Here is a 19096-nt window from a genome sequence, read left to right on the forward strand (position 1 = left end):
AACACTCTTGAGCATTGTAGTGTTATCGCCACGTTCTAATCAGTCATATTTGTCCTTCTAACATTACTATGTGATGTGACACATACAATACCAGTACTTCACTGTTCAGTCGGGGGAGCACTTTTGATTGTACTGATCAGAGTCCAGGCAGCGAGAGCTTGCACACTTGTTATGCCACACCATTTTCCCTTTTGTCAAATAGCTGAAATATGCTCATCCTTATGCTCCTTACGCTTGTCCATTTGTGATAACGAGTGATAATTATGCTTAATCAGTTTCCGTCCCTTTACATTACACTGTCTGAGCTAGAATTACAATATCGGGCTGACATATTGTGCCTAAAAGGTCTGCAGAGTCAAATGGCCCTAAATGGCTAATGGCTTTCCATTGTTGAGAGCATGTGTCTCTCAGTCAGTGTTTACTAAAAAGGGGGCATTTTTCAGCCATGCTTGAGTTGACTGTCAAAGCTAATTAGGGGAGTACAAATGAAGATGGAAGATGCGGAGCCTCCGGCCAGAGGAGTACGCCACTACGGCCAAGTATCCTGCTATAGGTCATCACTGTGAGTCTACACTGAACAGGAAAGCATATGGACATTTGCAGTTTGCCTAAATAGTAAATCTAATGTGATTTCATAGATGTTTTGATGTAGAATCAGATCTGAAACATAGAATTTGCCTATATTCCTGCATAAAGGTGTTATTTCAGATTTCCAATTTGTTCACGTTTGCAAAAAGCATGCTCAGTATTTTCCCATAACCTCTAGCCAAGGTGTGAAATGATCTGCAGGCTATGCTCACCATCTGTCCTTGATTGATTACGGCTCCTTTAGTAATTAACGCCCACTTTAATTGAGAGTCAGCCCCTGCAGCTTCTGCGCGGTGCTCAGCTCGTCGACAGCCGAGGATCTGGTTAAAGGAGGGCACCCAAATCTGTTAACCACACTGACCCCTGCCCCTCTCACTAAACTCTCAGCATGTTAATAAGCAATGTTGGTATGCAAGATGGTTCCAAGAGTCGGGTATTAACAATAGAGCGCCACACAGGCAGGCATGTTCTCCCTGATTACTTTGCATTGCTCTATTTCCTTTGTGAGAACTGTCAGCAATGGTGGGCATGCACATAGTGGAAAGAAAATTGAATTCCCCTCGTCAGGCGGTGCGACGTGACAGTTACGCCCAGCATCTCACAGTGGTGTCGTTTCATCTCTGCGCTTGCTACAAATGGCCAATATTACTTTTCTCCCTCTGTTTTACTCTAACTGTCAGAATGGATGCGCCGCGATCACAAGCCCTGACCTTCTTTATTGAAGCTTCTCTGTGTCTTTTAGTCATTGTTTTTAAAGCCTCCCGCAGTCAGATAACGTGAGACACACGGAATACTGAGTGCTCAGCATTGATCGCTCATACCTGACGATGACCTTTTCCAATCTGAAGTCCTGCGACGCTTACCAGTTTGATGAGAGCTGGATAATCGATGGATCACAGCTGGGAGAGACTGCTACAACATCTTTCCGTGGAGAACACATGTTTTTTTTCCCACTTATTGTTGCCATTGTCTGTATAATGAAACATTTAGACTCCAATCATCAGCTGCACAAAGAATGATCAGTTTAATTTGCTTTCATTAAAGCCATCTAGTCTAATGGGCTAATTAAGAGCTTAGGCGGGAACAGGATCGACAATGCCCATAGGGGAGTACGTCAGAGAGTCATAAATATTTTATTGTGTACCTTCATATAGATTGTATGGTGGTTAAGCTTCAATTATATTCTTCATAATAGACAACTTCTATTTTCTTTATAAAATGATTGCAGCTCGTAATGATTAGGCTGTACAAGCATATCCACAATCGGAGAAAACATACTACCGTAATTAGATCTATTCATGCACAGATCTGTCCAATATAGACTTGTGCTTTATAGAGCTGTATTGAACAAACACATTTGATCAATGAGGTCATGGGCGGGGGCTGGTTTAAGGCTGGGCTTTATTAGATTGCTCTGATGGTAATAGACAAACAGCTGCGTCATGAGCCTCTTCTCGGGACCCTGAGGCCAAAGGTTTCTGCTTGGCCTCGGGCTAAGGGTGTAATGTCCCAAATTCAGCCCTGCATCTGACCTTAGCGATGTTTGGTCCTGAGGGGAACACAGCTCCACCTGCAGCGCGGAGAAACACAACAGATTGACATCAGAAGGAAGTGGATTTAATTAAGTGGAAGCTGTGCTGTTTTGTGTTCTGTTTGTCACGCTGAAGGGCAGAAAGCACAAAGGGACAATCATTCTATTTTACTTTTTGTTTAGCTTTACTGCGGCTAATTTGTCATGGGCGACAGTTATCCCTGGATATCAAATTAGGTGCTTGATGTTGTATACCCAGTGCGTCTCCTGCGCTTCACCTTGGAAGTGGTGATGGGCAGAGCACTCAGAGGCACATGGCTCGAACACAGGGCGACACATGACATTTCTGGGTCAGTCTGGTGCAACAACACAGTTTTAAAGAAGCCAAGAGAAGAGAAACATTGTGCTTTGTACCTGTCACAACACCAGAGCTGATCTGATCAGAGTATTCGAGCTCATGCTGGGGAAGCCGACTTCTAAAGCCGTTTTTGTGAGAGAGACTTGTGATTTTCATACGGAGCTATTGATGTTTGTCTATCCTTTATGTCGTTGGGAGATTGTGTGCTGAATCTGCAGCCCGCTGTCCGTATTTGATGCTCTGGTTTGGTTCCATTATGAAACTAGTGGGGGTTTAGTTCAGAATGGCCACGTTGGCACCATAGCCCTATAGGGGTCCATCTGCAGCAGACCTCTCCACAGCGGCTCAGGGCGTGGCCCGCGCTGATGGAGCTTACACAGCTTCTATTGATTTCCACATTTGAACGCGTCTCTATTATTGCTGATCACTGATCAGGCTCGACAAACCTCATCCAGCCCAGGGCTAAAGCACAGCTGGAACAGTCTGTGCAGCGGTGGAGGCTGCAGAGCTCTTAAGACTGATGATGGCTTTGAAACAATACCTCGACTTTGGCACCATTCAAAAACTATTGATTATATGTTTGAATGTGGTGTTCTGTGTACAGGTATTACTCTTAAAGGCCAGTGATTACATTGATTCTGTTGACCTCGTGTTAATTTGTTGTGTTTGTGGTGTTAAGTAAATATAAGATCATAGTGTATTTATATAGTATTTTTATAGTGTATTGTCTCATGTAAAGCGCTTTGTGACTATATGTCTGTGAAAGGCGCTATATAAATAAAGATCTTCTTCTTCTTCTTCTTCTGTATTTAAGGTGCCACTTAATGCACATTTTTTCTAATAACTGCTGTATTGTATTGAGGGAGGAACTTTTTTTTCTTCGCTTTTTGCTTGCTCCTAAGCATAAGAAGCATGAATATTAAAATCTACATCAAACAGATATTCATTAAATATTAATCTGCTCGAGAAACAAGAAAAGCTTTTATCCATGAGCTTATTGGAGTGTGTACTATAACCTCTTTCCCTCATTCATTCACACACATAGATTTACCCAGGGCTTAGACTGACAAACCTGCCCACATGATCCAGTCTTCTGTGAGATCAGCACATCTCTGACTCGGGAGCTGAAGACGCCAAGGTTCAGTACATTTGCATTGCTTTTCAGAATCAAATCATTATTGTTTAAAGGGAGTTCATTTAAGGATATAAACTGAACACAAGGCATTACTTTGTTTGTCAGTTTAGATGTAAAACCTTCACAAATAATGTGGAGTAGTAGAATTGTGCATTTTATTTAATGCATCAGTTTGCATGAGGTTGGACCCGGTTTCAATCGATGAATATTGAAAGAATTGTTGACTGGGAAAGGCTCGCAACCTACTGAAAATGTTTCCACCAGACAGACTACACTGTTTCAAACTACAGTTATCCTTTTTTTTACTTTCTTTTGTATCTACCTCCTTCACTTCGCTCTGTTTTCTTTTTGTAATGACGTGCTTGGCAATGAGTTAAAGACTTCAGCAGCACAGCAGTGACTCTATAAACAAAAGCTTTTTTATAGAAAAATCCTGTTCACTAAGTCAGCCAATGTATGGGTTTGTACCAACAGGCTTATGGCAGCCTCTTTAAGTCCTCTATGTGCTTGTCTGTCTATCCATGTGCTATCACTTTCACTTAGTCCTGATCCCCTCATCAGTATCAATGTCAGTGTGGGACTGAATTAGTATGCAGCTTCCGTGATGCAAATGTAAAAGGAGCCTTGTGTTTTATTGACGCCACAGTGTGAATTGACTTGTTGGATTATGCCACGGCTAAGGTTACAGTGCCTGTGCGTGTGTCATTGTGCAGAGCACATGATGTGTTTTGAAGACAGTTCAAGATTAATGGTTGAGTAAAATCCTATAAGGCTGTACGCCACATTGATTCTGTCATTTTTACCGTGGTGCTCTCCTTTACGCATTTATTCCCATGCTTGTGCTTGCAATATTTTAATGCACTCTCCGAAGAGTCTATTCTTTCCAAGGCGCGTAGTCCGGGTCTCGGTAAAATAAAAAAAAAGATTAAAGTGTATGCCAATTTTCCTTTGAAGCCATTCTATTATATTCCCTTTTTATTTTCTCATGCTCTTTTTTTCCTGGTCTGTTCAGGCAGGGCGTATTGCTTAACAGAATGACCAAGATCTCTGGGCACACAGTCATATTGTAGGCTAAATCTAATCAAAGGGAGAAGTGCTTTTAAATGTCCTTTGTTCCCTCGGGCAAAACGTTTGTGTGCCTCTTAACTCCGACTAGTGTATCCTGTGCTTCCAGATGCAATTAATATTGAGCGGATACACCGGCCCAAGCCCACATCATATAATAAGAGCGTTGGAACAAAGGTTAATGCTTTGAATCCAATCTCTGCCCTGCTGCTTTTTGGTGGCATTGTGATACAAGAGGAAGACATGGTAAGGGTCTAGAGGAGGACATTGGTAGTCAGCGGGGGGCTCGGACACAAGCAAAATTAATTACTGCGCTCTATAAATTTGATGTCATGTCTCATTTTCCTTAATCCCCTTCGCCTTCCCCACTTCAGAGCGGCTCCAACAGACAGGCCTGGGCAGACTAATGAAAAGGCCTCTTAGATGCTAATAGCAAATTAGCCCTGGTGTCACTGAAGCTGCAAGTAAAACGGTCGCTAACTCCATAGGCAGAGGCCAGACTGCGACTCTCCAACCGAACCAAGCTTATTATTATGACTGTCGGCCTAATGTGCAGCCTTAGCTACACCTTTAGACCACTATTAATAGATAGAGAACGCTCCATACATCGCAACCACACACTACCCTAACAACTGCCCATTTCGACCGCTCTAAACACATCTAACTCTGTGTGCCTTCAGTGGTTCGAATGAATAATGTATTGGGAAAAAGGGTGGCCAGTGCGATTGTTGTTAACATGATGAAATGCGCACCCAAAAGTGACTTCAGTTTCTTCGAGTACGGTGGCTTGTCCAAAAGGCGCCGTTTGCCAGCTCTGGAGGGGGAATTAGTGTCTCGGATTGGCGAATAATGAGCAGAATCTTGTTCCATCTCTTTTCGTTGTTGTGGAACTGGACCGGAGTCAGGCTTAACAACTCTCCGGGATTAGTGTCTGATTCAGTCTGAGACACTCTCTAACTCACAAACTTGGAAAACAAAACCCCCCTCTGTGTTCGAGTCCAAGCGAACATGTTGAAGAATTGCACTGTTATTGATGAAGTCTTTGGATCTCCGAGACACTGTCTGCTTTAGTCAATGGTACTCCAAAACAACAAACATAGTCAGTGTTTGTTTTTGGGTTATTTCAACATACAATATGTTTTTTTCAGACCGTAGATTAAAGGCCGGGCTGACAAATGCGTCTTATTCTAGCTTCTTAAGGAGCTTCTTGCATCTGAAACATGAAGTGGATATCTGTGGTGAATACAGAGGCGCTGTCCAAGTGGGTTGCTCTGCAGTTCTGTCAAAAACCATGCGGCAACTGGCGCGATTTTACAAACTATCTGTTGGGAAACTCGCCTATTCTGTCGCTTTCCTCTTTCCTTTGTTTATTATAGTCAGAAAATAGCGACTTAAACCTCCCTGCGCTCCACTTTTGTGAGCAATGCCTTTACACCGAAGGTAAAGAAAATGCTGAACACAACACTACAGCAGCTGGAGTGTTGCTTGCATTTATGTTAACTTATAATCCAATTAACAAGTACAATACACCAGACGATCACACGATTATGAGAAAGCAGCAGAAGTGCCATGTTCAGAGAAGTCCTTGAGTGGAAAAAAACATGCAAGTGGTGTGAAACGAACATGCAGTGTTTGAATACAGCCCAAATGCAGCTGCACTGCTTTGGAAAATAGCATTCATGTAAATATGTAAAGCTGCTAGTAATGTTTTCAATCAAAAAACTGAATGGAAAGACTTTTTTTTTCTCGTCAAAATAGTCTCAAACATTCCATTTCAGATGTCTTCAACCGCACCCATTTTACTGACCGTGATCTCTCTTTGTCCCCCACAGGCATACTTCCGACAGGGTGTTGCCCTTCAGTACCTTGGTCGCCATGCCGATGCCCTGGCTGCGTTTGCCTCCGGACTGGCTCAGGACCCCAAGAGCCTGCAGCTGCTGGTGGGCATGGTGGAGGCCGCCATGAAGTCGCCCCTTCGAGGTAAGGCGTCAGGGAGACGGGTGCGTTAGTGCGTGGTTGTCACTGTCTGCCTGTCTGCTCGGTGTCCGCGTGTTTTGTTCTACAGCTGCCTAAAAGCCTGTCTCTTGAGGTGATCCGCACACTGTCAGTCAATAAGCAGGATGGGGTGACTTTAGCTGTCACTTTTGGAGCGCTCCCGCAAACACTCCTCCTTTAAAATCCGTCCGTCTTTCACTGGCGCCGACTCTCGGTGTCAAGTGCTTCATTTTGGACGCGGCGCTCGAGGCCTAAAGTGCCACCGCATCTGGGTGTCAGGGGAGCTGATCACACACACCGATACGGTTTATCTAAATGAGCATCCGACACTAATGCCATTGTCTGCCTCTGAGCACCACTTTGTATCCAAAAGTCAGTGTAATTGGAAATGAACTGCAAACCCAATTCTACCAAATTGTTAGGACTGGGACTTCAGCACGTAATATCTCAAACAGAATGACATGTAATATTTTTTCACTAAAATCTGTCTTCTTCACCTCAACGCATTAATACAGTGTCTTTTTAAATGATGTATTATATTTTTATTCTAAATTGGTATGATTGTTGAAATGGCTACAATGTGACACTCGCTTATTGTCTGCACTAATGCCGTAGTAATTAAGTACCTAGTATTTTCTGACTGCCTTGCAGTATTCAAATTATGCCAGCTAATACAGATACAGACGGCACTGTATCTTTTTTTTATTGGGTAGAAAACTACAGGTGCTCGTCATATAATTAGACTATCATGCAAATTCATTTATTTCTGTAATTCAAAACATGAAACTAATATATGATATAGACTTACTACATGCAAAGTGACATTTGTCAATTTTTATGATTATGGTTTACAGTCTATTTTCAAAATATTCTAATTTTATGAGTTTTCTAATTTGGGTTTTTTACAAGCTGAGCCATAATAATCAAAATTATAACAAATAAAGGCTTGACATATGTCACTTTGCATGTAATGAGTCTATCATTATCATATTAGTTTCACAGTTTAAGTTGAATAACAGAAGTGAATGCACTTTTTCATGATATTCTAATTATATGACGAGCACAAGTATATCAGTAGTTCTGCATATTTTAAAATAGTTTTTGAATAATTGAAGAAAGTTAAGATTTTTCTGTTCTTTGTTTTCCCCTTTAACTGTTTCAAACATGATCATATATGGGCGATTCCAGAGATGCCGTCTGTATCTATGTTTACTATATATTGTTTCATTCTACTAATGGCAGTGTAGGGCATTAATGACATTGGAAATTCCTTACACAAAACACTGCGGAGCGGATGAGGAGCCCATCTGAGAAGTATTGCATGTAAAAGCCTGATTGGAACCACAGCAAGAAAATGATTTGGTCTAATCCCAAACTGGGCTACTTGGACCAAGAGCGGTTCCTCGCAGTGGGGGAAGACCGGCATGTAAGTCCAAGCCATTTAATCTCCTAATTGTTTACCCCATTTCACTCGGTGCCAGGCACGCAGTGGAGGACCTAATCCAAGGTGTGTTGAGGAGAGGTAGCTGGGTCAAGGGATTGAGAGCAATGATCCTCTCTGAAGGGCTCCTGGTGCTCAGGACGGTAATCAATGTTACGCCTGCAAACATCGAGGATAATCTGTGTTACTCAACTCAGCCACACGCTCAAGAGGTACGAGTGTGGTGTACCACAGTTTTACAAGGTGGGACGAAAAACTGTTGTAGCCTTGTTTTGGTCCTGATTTATTTCTAATTTATGGAATGTTCTTTGTTAAAATAGTTTAGTTAAATACTGCAATAAAATCATAATCGCACTATATAATGCAGTTTTTGAGTATAGCCATTTCTGCCCTACTCAAAACTTCACTTTTCAGTAATCGTGGACTTAGAAAGCAGCGATAAGATAAGATAAAATAATCCTTTATTGATCTCACAACGGAGAAATTCACTTGTTACAATCGGCATTCAATAAGATCACCCAATTCCAAATGCTGACCTTCATTCTGTGAATGTGACCCACTTAGTACAATAGAAGACTTGTTGCATCGTTGTAGTTTTCACGCAGCGCTGATCAGGGCTGGGTCTGATGGAAGTGCTAACAAGTAGGCGATTTACTAAGGGCTTCCAGGAAACAAAAAATTTAGAGCAAAGAAGAAACTTTCTCTTTCTCGTTGTCTGTATTATTCTCAAATTATGTGCAAAGTGAACCCTCCCTGCTCTCATCCCACGCCGATGAAGCTTCTTGTTAATTTTTGGATGCCAAGCAGCTGCTCCATCTTGCATGACTCAATCCACACTGTCATCAACAAGAACTCTTAAGCAACTGTAATTCTTCCACTAGGATGTCTCTCATTTAGTCATCATTGTATTCTTAAATTTCCTATTTAATCTCTAGCTGTGGGTTTATAAGGAGCAATGGGAAATCAGCCTGTCTTGGGTAATTTTTACACTAGTCATTGTGCTGCACGTCTGTCATTCATTCATCTCCTCAGAGGCCCGAGACACTGCAAAAGCCCAATTAGCTGTTAATTATGAGATGGCAACAAAAGGTCTGCACACTTAAGACTCTATTCGGATATACCATTGGGGACATGGTACACTGTGGAGTTGATTGACCCTCATTATTTGCAATAAAAAGGTTATTCTTCCAAAATGACCGCTGTTTAGCAATTACAATCACGTTCAATTCAGATGTTGATATCCTAATATGCTCATTTGGCATGTTGGATGTGAAAAATACTGGCCTGATATTGGAAAATTTGACTAAATGGGAGAAAGAAAAAAAAAAGAAATGAAATGGTGAAATGGAGGCTTGCGCAGCCCCAGCCCCGTCTGTAGTTGATAGCCGACAACGTGCGCATGTTTGTGGATGTGACACTCTCAAATGTTGTCATAACTACCTGTTTATGGATTCTGCAGCGACGACAACTTTAGAAAAAAGAGGTGCGTTTGATTTATGACTCAGCTCGTGGTGTCACTCTGAAGGCAATTACAAGCTATGAATGGTTATTATATGCAGGCGCTGTCTGTGAGCTTGGCACGCCGCCAGTCGCTGCAAAAGAAGCGATGCTCTTGAAAGAGCATCATCAGTTACGCTTCCGAGTACCTCGTGGTGAGCATTCTTTATTGTGTAGCGTAAGTGCTCGGGCTGGTGTGGCTTAAGGGAATTAAAAATGTGTGCGTTTTTAAGAACTGTGGAGCCTGTATAGATTGCCTGTATTCAATAATCCTTTTGCACAATTGAGTGTACAACTATTTACTTCGGCTTTTAGGTTTTATTATTAAACAGTCCAAGTAGATTTTTTTTTTCCATCCTGGTTATGAAATGTTAAAGGCAGTATACAATGATAAACTGTTGGCACATATGGTTTGTATTATATCCTTTACTACCAAGTACAATTCAAAATGATCTTTTGAATTGAATAGAAGGTTTGTCCAAGTCGTCATCTGTACTGGTATCAGCCAGACTGTTTTTTTTTGTAATTTTAGCTTTTGACAAAGCCTTCATGTGGACAGGCAAGACTTCCATTTCTCTATTCAACCAGTACAGATGACGGCTTAAACAAGCTTTCTCTACAATAGAAAACTGTTATACGACTACTAAATAAAATAACTCTGGAGGTTCCAAAATCTAAGCTGAAAACCAGATGAGGCTTTTGCCGTAGTGGCTCTGAGACTCTTGAACAGCCTTCCATTGAATATTGAAATGGCCCAGTCCATTCATGTTTTTGAAAACCCACCTTTTTTCTCTGGCCTTCAACACAAGCTGAGCAGGTGCACATTATAATGTTTGTTGTACAGCACTTTGGGCAGATGTAGGAATTGGATGATAAACAATAATATAATAATAATATAAAAATGCGGCAATTATTCGATCGCCACTTTGTTTGAATATCGTGCTAGAAGATAATCGATAAATCCATCAGACAACCAGTACCGGTAACTTTACCGGGAGTGGGTACGTCTCCATGGAGATGCAGTATTTAAGATTTCAGTAGGTTCGTCCCTCATCCAAATCCATTCTTTGATTACCCACTGCCGAAAGAGCATTTTCTGTGTTGATGTGTTGATGTTTTGTATTGATAACAGTATAAACTTCGTAACGTTCATTGTGTCTACTTGTGTTCTAGTATCACTGTTTTTGTTCGTTTTGTCAGACACTAAGGTTAGAGATGTTAAAGATCTTTTACCTTTACATGGATACTTCTGATGACGGCCTGCAGATGGCGGCTGAAACATGTAAAGGTAAAAGATCTTTAACATCTCTAACCTTAGTGTCTGACAAAACGAACAAAAACAGTGATATGATAACAGTATAGTCCAAAATGTTACACAGTGTGCCTTTAAATACTTACTTTATGTCTCAGTTAATATGACATTCACAGCAGACAATGAAGAGGAATATTTGATAATTGCCCAATCTCCCACAATTTTTTTGAACCATAGACAAATATCGAGATAATATCGTTAATTATTATATATTATATTAATTATTTTGGCCAAGACAATCGTGACCCCAAATTTCATTATTGTCCAATCCCTAGGCAGATGTAGCTGTTTTTAAATGTGCTTTATAAATAAAGTTGACATTGACACAAACTATCTTTAAAAAGGTCAAATGTCCTCAAAATTAAATTAAAAAATAAATTAAAAAAACAGACTATGGTCCTCGTGAACAGGGGAAACATTTTTTCCCAGTTGAGTAATGCACTGGGGAAAACAACTCAGCAACTCGGGTCAAAACTTCTGCGCCTGAAGAAATTTGCTTTGCTGTTAATTTATTGTTTAATTATGAGCTTTTTTACTTCTACTTTCATGCCTTTACCGCGTGCTGTCTTTGTCTTCAGAGTAGAATACTACTAAATGCTCAATATCAATATTTTCAGTGTTTTATTATACAAAGAAAAAAAATCCCACACAACCAACCTCTCATTTCTGTCCCTTTACATACTGGTCACTGGTCACCTTGTGTGTCTGTTTGTGGTGCCCTGAGCCTGTTTTTAATAAGTCCATTTCAGGGTCTCTAACTAGCTCACCGCACTGCACTGCAAAAGCATTATGCAAATTGCTGCACACCAGGAGGCTGATGATTTACTATAGCGCCTGGCCTCATATGCAGCTCACATAGTGGTATAATTACTCTGAAACACCTTGACATGAAAATATTTCTGAATGACATCTTGTAAAGAGGTGTTAACTTAAATAGTGTTTATGCCAATCTCACACAAATGCCTTACGTCTCTAAATTGCCTAAGATTATACCTGTCTGAAAGGTAGAAATATAAAAATTGCTCATGCATTGAACAAGTGTCAAATTGTCAGTGAGAGATGTCGCTCAGTGAGGCTAAAGCTATACTTATCCAGACAGACACAACACCGCCATTGCAGAGAACAGCTGAAGTTCAGGCCATGCCAGTAAACACGAGACCTTTCAATGAAGCGCTGTTATTGTTGTCTGCTCAAGGTCCCGTGGCCTGTCTCTGATCTGCACATTTTGTGTCCTTTTCCTGCAGAGTCCCTCGAGCCCACCTATCAGCAGCTGCAAAAGATGAAGCTGGACAAGAGTCCCTTTGTGGTGGTGTCAGTGATTGGCCAGGAGCTGCTGACGGCGGCCCACCACACTGCCTCTGTTGTGGTGCTGGAAGCCGCTTTGAAGATTGGCACATGCAGCCTCAAACTCCGCGGTTCGGTCTTCTCGGCCCTCAGCAGCGCACACTGGTCCCTGGGCAACACCGAGAAGAGCACTGGCTACATGCAGCAGGACCTGGAAGTGGCCAAGACTTTAGGTAAGACAGGACGCAAACACACGGGAAGAATATAAGTGACCCAGTGTTCAAGAAGACCCACCTGCAGTTACTTGCTGTGGCGAGTACTGCGTAGTGTGGCAGAAAACATTCAAAATGCCAATATAAAAGAATGAAAAAAGTAATGCTGAGAACATTTGTTTTGTGGTCAATTGATTGAAAGCAAACTCTTACCCTTTGTCAGCAGCCGTGGCAACGACATTGCATAATCACAATTTTTGTATTTTTTTTTTTTTGCCTGCAGTCTTTATTTGACAGGGCAGTTCAGTGTGAAAAGGGGTTAAGAGTGGAAAGGGACATTTATGTATTTATTGATTCACTTAAAGGGGCTAGATGCAAGTTGGCCATTTTATACTCACTACTGCCACCTCAGGTCATACGTGTAAATGCACCTTCTATATTAAGCTCGTGCATGACTGCACTTCGGACCCGAAGTAACAACTTTTAGAGTGACAGTGCAGGATTTTAGAGGCAGTTGTGGTGAATAGATGGAACAGTGCATCAACATGAGTCCTTAAAGTCCACATGTAAAGTTGTGTCCATGGTTACGTACAGTATACCTTCCATCCAGAAAACCTACCAGAAACCCTAACAAAAACTTAGATGATATTGGTCCTGGGGCGTCATAGAGGAAACCCGGATGGAGAGCAAAGGCGCCAAGATAACCACTCATACAGCCGCTGGGTCACTGGAAGGTCACATATGCTCTAGTATCAACTTTTTTCTCCACATAAAAGTTGCACGATGCACCATAGAATTATTTTTATTCAGGCAGCTGAGAACCACTGACCCAAAGGGCTCAAATCATGTATTAAAGTCTGTTCACTTCAGCAGTTGTTACATTTTGTGTGAAAATAGTTATGGGTAGAGCATATTACAATACGCAGAGATCCTTCAACATACGCAGAATGTGTGTGGGACTATTTTAGGAAGAAAAACTAAAATATGTTTGAGTTTCACTGAGCAACTGAAACAATTCCTTCATGGATCTATTTTTACCATCAGTTCCTAATTATTATTCCCACTGTATTTCGCAAACAATACAATATATGCAAATGAGAGTTTGATACAGTGGCAGAGTTTGGAGAGCCATAACTTTTACAGAGAGTGAAAAAGTGAAAAATAACAAATAAAAGTGTGGCCAAGCGGCTTTCCTCTTGCTTTCCCCACGCAGTTTGACACATGACTGGTTCTCGTAGCCTGAGATAAGGAGCCGTGGTTCTCAGGTGAGGCTCAAAGACTGGAGCTTTACTTTGGCCCTGTCTGTGGGGCCTCTCTGTCAGGCAGAAATAATAAGGCTTTCCCCTCTCACCCTCCGGAGCATTGAGATCAACACGAGCAGCTGTCAGGAAAGCTATTCTACTGTGGAGAACTTATAACAGACACTTTCCCATTTAAGGCTATGGTGGCATCTGAGGGTTATTGCACAGCTCTGCCGCAGTGGCACTGAAATGATGGGAGATATACTAGTGATAATATTTACAATGGGCTGCAGAAGTATTCAAACCCTCTACCGTCTAACTATTCCTGTTATTATGTCGAATGCGATACCTTAGACTTTTCGAAGCTGCACCTCTCTGTATCTTTGGCAATGAATGGAAATGACCACAGACCTAAACTTTTAATGTTCAAAGCAGTAAAGTAATGGAGTCAGACTGCTCCATAGAAGTGATAAAAAGCGGCTCTGAAAACGTTCTTAACCCCACTGTATGGTTCCGAGTTTATAACTAGTTGTTCCCATCTCCAGGTGACCAAACAGGGGAATGCCGCGCTCATGGGAATCTGGGCTCGGCATTCTTCTCCAAGGGGAACTACCGAGAAGCGTTAACCAACCACCGCAACCAGCTGGTCCTGGCCATGAAGCTCAAGGACAGAGAGGTAAGAGCCGCACACATGGAGCTCGGAGCACTTACCACATCTGTGAAAGGGAGAGGGCTGCCTAACTGTCATCGCAGAGCTCTATAAACTTGGGTTGTGCCTTTTTTTTTTTTTTTGCTTTTATCTGACTGTAGGGGCCGGATCGGGCCTTGTGTTTATGGGGACAATGAAGGAGGAGTCTGACACACAAGAGGCTGCAGCTGTTTTTCTCGAGTAGTATAATAAAGTGTATGGTTGTTATAAACATAAGTGTAGAGAACTTGATACACGCTGAACATGATCTGGGAAGACTGGCATTCTCCAAAAGAGAAGAAGAAGAGAGATTGTAAATAATATGAATGAATGAATGAATGTGAGAAGGACTTTCACCTTGATATCATACCTGTTTTAACAATATTGTTTTGTACCCGTGCTGCATTTATCATCATCTATGGGATAATAGTGTTAAACAATCCAATAAAAACATATTATTTGTGTGAAAACAGACATCTAAACTTTTGGTACCAGTTTTCTGTACAAAAACGTGTACAGTTCTCGTAGTACCTTGTCTTGTTCCATGTTACAGTGGTGTTGTTGAATGTCTAGTGTCCGGGCTTAGTTGAGAGCACACAAATATGTGACCCATCACGAGAACGGGGGACACAACTTGGTTTTGGGGCATTTTTAGCGGGACATAGCTTGTGAAAGTGTAGTGTCCAAAGTTCCCAACAATGTGTAACATATGGAAATCTGATTATATTTGGAGAAGATGTGGCAAGTTGAATTTAGGACCTGGAAATATGTCAAAGAGAGGAATCGGCCTCTGAACTTTTGGGCTGTTCTCACCTCTCTCAATGACAATAGGGCTCATTTACAACTCATTTAGAAAAGCCCTCCTGTCGTGTCATGTGTGTGGGGTTTCAGTCCTCAAGCCTTGAGTTCTGTCACTCAAACGCACATAAACTGATCAACGATAGGCGTATGTATAAAACTGCCTTTTTTGTGTGGCATTTGTTCGCTAAAGGATGTGTCAACTACGCAAACCAAAGCAGCGGTGCCTCCTCCCCAAACAACAAAAGGAAACAGGGGTCGAGCGTATTCTAACGTGGAAACAGAGCGAGACATCAGAGATCAACTCAAACGCAAAATCCACTGTGATAAAAAGAACTTACTGTTTGGTCCTTTTGCGGGAAGCTTTTTTTAACGCTGAAGCTGCGTGGCCAAAGTGTCATCCTGTCTGGGGAGCAAAACAGCGTTTCTGTTCCTCTGTCGCTGCTTTGCTATCAAGGCTCTTCATGAGGAAGCGCCGCCACATGAGCTGTGATTAATAAATCCACTTCCAAACATGTTCGTTGTAACGTCCACGGTTCAACTCGTCTGCTACAATCTTTGCGCCGTCCATCCAACACAACCTGGTGTTTACCCAGCATGAAAATACACACAGGATAAATAATGCCCCTGCTAACTTAAACATTTAGAGGCTTCTTGATGGCTTCAACTGATCGATTCAACTTTTATTCTCGAAATTTGGGCTGCCCACTTGTGTCCCTGGTTCTAGTGACTGGGCACATATGTCTGCATAGTTATTTAAGTACAAACTTTGCTACAATCCCGTGAAGTTATAAGCTCCACTTTCTGTGACCCCTAATGATAGCAACTTGAACAAATGCCTCATTGTGTTTATCTGCTTCAAATTTGTCTGAAGCGTGACTGTATCTAAACATAAGAAAACAAACGGCTTTAAGAAAATCCTTGGAAGAAAGGGGAAATGAGTTTGACAGACTGCCTTGGATGTGTTTCGCTGTTTACCGTGCGTCTTCTTGCACCGTCACACACTGTTTTCTATTTCTCGCTCTCTTGTTCTGGATGACCTCTGTGCTCATTGTTGTGGCTGACAGGTGCTTGTTCCAACACAATTCCCGTCACAGTCGCGGAGAAGAATGGCCCGCGTTTCCCCTTCTTCCCTTATCCTCCGCGCCAGGCCGCCAGCGCCGCTTGTTTGTGTTCCCTGATATCGAGGGACATTTAAACAGTCCAGTCAAACGTGCTCCGCCGTGCCAGGATCAAACTCAGCGCTGAAGAATGAAGCTCGAGGCCCCTTTGACACGTCCCTGCTCCCTGCTGTTTGGGTGTAGCAGAGGCTGTACTGTCAGTGCAAACAGAACTACACGTGTAAACCACTCACTAATGCCGTTTGTAGTGCGCGCTGTTGTATTAAAGCTTCATGCTGCAGATGTGCCAGCGCGTGCACATAAATAAATGATTGACCTCTCGTACTCTCAGATTGTCTCACGGCCCTTGTGGAGTTCACTGTATTGTTGCGTCAAGCAGAGATGGCCCGGATTGGCTGTTGAAAGTCCTCCCTGCTGGCCCTATAGCCTCCTCCGCTCCTCTTCAGGGCCCCTAATCAGAGTCATATGTGTGTCACACCACCTGGCCGGCCTCAGAACATGTCGGAGCCTGGCGCAGAGCTCATTACCCCCGGCCCGCTGTTTTCCTTTCTGATGTGGACGCTTTATCTGGCCTTTCTGAAGCTGAGGTCACTTCCTAGCGGCCGGGGACAGGATGTTGCTTCTGACTGGATTTCCACTGTATATAAAAGTCTCGAGAGGAAGCACGTTTAAACACACAAACTGGCGGTAATCCTGAGAGATACAGTGTAGTTGACCTAAAGCGGTGAGTCATATACTGTACATAATTTAATTTTATGGTGAAAAAGGTTGGATGTTGTAACAAGATGGAAAGATGTGTACAATGGTTACATGGACTGGGCTCGACATGAACACCGGCCTCTGGGGAAAGTCTTCTTCAAATGTTACTGTTTTCTCTAGCCTCGAATTATCCAGTTGCAAACTTGTTTCTTATATTTTTGATGAAGCTAAAGTATATGAAATGCTATGTTGAAATAGTTCTATAAAATGATATCACATGAGTGTTTCTTTTTCTCAGTGCGTGTTCTTATGTTGTATACAAAACTTGCGTAAAAGTCATTAACTGTGTGTAAAACCTCATGGGTCTAAGTGTCGAAAGAGTCGTCCGTAATATTACCAGCCAAAGCAGAAAACTAAAGGCATGTGGCTGTTGTTAATGTCCAGCACTGTTCCATGAAGCTCCTCCAGTTGTTGCCCCCATTTTCTGCCACATTGCCACTTTTGGCTATCTCTTACTGCAGCTTGGCTCTTATCCTGGTCGTTTCTGACATCATTGCTATCAGTTGGAATACTCACAAATAATTACCAACATCTGGCTGAGTTGACATCACACAATTGAGGTCAAGCAGGGCTAGATACACAAGAACCCAGACTATTATATGGACGCGGGTTCGGCGAGATCAAGTGGTGTAACGTTTTACAGAGGCTAACCATAATATTTTGGCTGCTGGATTTTTTTTGTTCACAGCTCTGCCTGGTGGGGGAAAAAAGGCAGCTGAGAAAGACAAAAAACAGATCCCTGATGAGTGTTGACAATAAATCAAGGGGTAATACAGTATCTAAAGTAGTGATATCAGAAGAAGATTGAGGGATGGGATTTCTCTCATGCTATCCCTGCCGCCCAATAAACTGTAAGACACTCGAACCAAAGGCTACATTCATAAATAAAATGTTGAAAAAAAAAAAAAAGAAAGGCTATCTTAGCGGGAAAGAGAAGTGAGCTCGGAAAAGCAGAGAGGAGTGAGTGCTCTGTCATCCACCACTGAAAGTTGGAGCTGCGGTCCAATCCGGTGAGGTCATGTGCTAGCGTGAAGTTAGTGTTTTTCTTTCACTCTGTGCCGGTTGGAAATATCCTTAGCAGACTTTCAGCTGTCATATGTTCAGCAGATACCACACATACACACTCCGCCGTCTTTCACTTCTTTGTGTCTTTTCCAACTTTAGGTTTTGTCCCAGTTTTTCACAACCCTGCCAGTAGCCATTTCCAACAAAGGCCTTTCTTACAGAGATCCAAAAGCTGTTAAACTATCTCTTTCTCCCAGCACTCTTTCCCATCTTTCTGTTTGTGTGTGATGTTTTCTGCTTAAATGCTGGTTTGAACTTGAAGGAGGTAACCCCTAATTTGGGGTGTGAGTATTTAGGAGAAACTGAGGCGGGCTGGCAGTGGTATAGCCTGTAATTATGTCTTGTGCGATGTTAAAAAGAGCCTCTACCGCCGTCTCCCCCAACCCTTTGCTGAGATGGAAATCACAGTCAGATTCAATGTTTATTTGCCCATTTGCTTTGTACATCTTCTCACATTTCTTTATGCACAGTCTGCTTTTTGTTTATCTATTCTCCTCTTAACTGGGAAAAAGAATTTACCACAACTTTACTCCCATACTTTCAAATCATTTCGGGACTATTTCATCATAGGTGTTTATACTTAGTTTGGAGCGCGCTGCAGCGTTTGGATCCCGGTTTGTATAATGAAGCGAAGGGAAGAGAAATGAGCTTCTAAATCAGGGGTGAGAATAGGGTCTTTGTGGGTGTTCCTCCTGTCAGGATTATGCTTTGTCTGTGCTTGTCATCAACCAAGTAAGAGAAAAGGAGCTATTAAGGACTCATTAGGGTATGGACATGTGCCGGCACTGCTGTTACTCTGTCCCGCCTAATAAACGATGGCAGAGGTGGAGCTTGGCGCGGCAGGCCTTTTTCCTTTCGTGGCCACTGCTGTGCTGATTAAGTGGGATTGGGGGGTAATTGGTCGGGCTATTTAGCCACAGGTTAAGTTATAACAGTCCAGCACTAGTCCTTCATTGCAACTGTCTGTGTGATTAGATGTTCTCATTTCACGTTCACGCACTATATT

General features: G+C 42.3%; 1 protein-coding gene across 1 annotated transcript in view; it reads left to right on the forward strand.

Moving 5' to 3' along the window:
* The window catches only part of LOC306964539 (tetratricopeptide repeat protein 28-like), a 116621-nt gene that overhangs the window by 42657 nt on the left and 54868 nt on the right, over window positions 1-19096 (forward strand). Inside the window, exons 2-4 of the mRNA XM_079558587.1 lie at window positions 6510-6657; window positions 12167-12439; window positions 14205-14335. Of these exons, the coding sequence (XP_079414713.1) occupies window positions 6510-6657; window positions 12167-12439; window positions 14205-14335 (552 nt within the window). The remainder of the gene's footprint in view (window positions 1-6509; window positions 6658-12166; window positions 12440-14204; window positions 14336-19096) is intronic.

This window comes from Gobius niger (assembly GCF_951799975.1).
Source record: "Gobius niger genome assembly, chromosome: 1".
Classification (NCBI taxonomy): domain Eukaryota; kingdom Metazoa; phylum Chordata; class Actinopteri; order Gobiiformes; family Gobiidae; genus Gobius; species Gobius niger.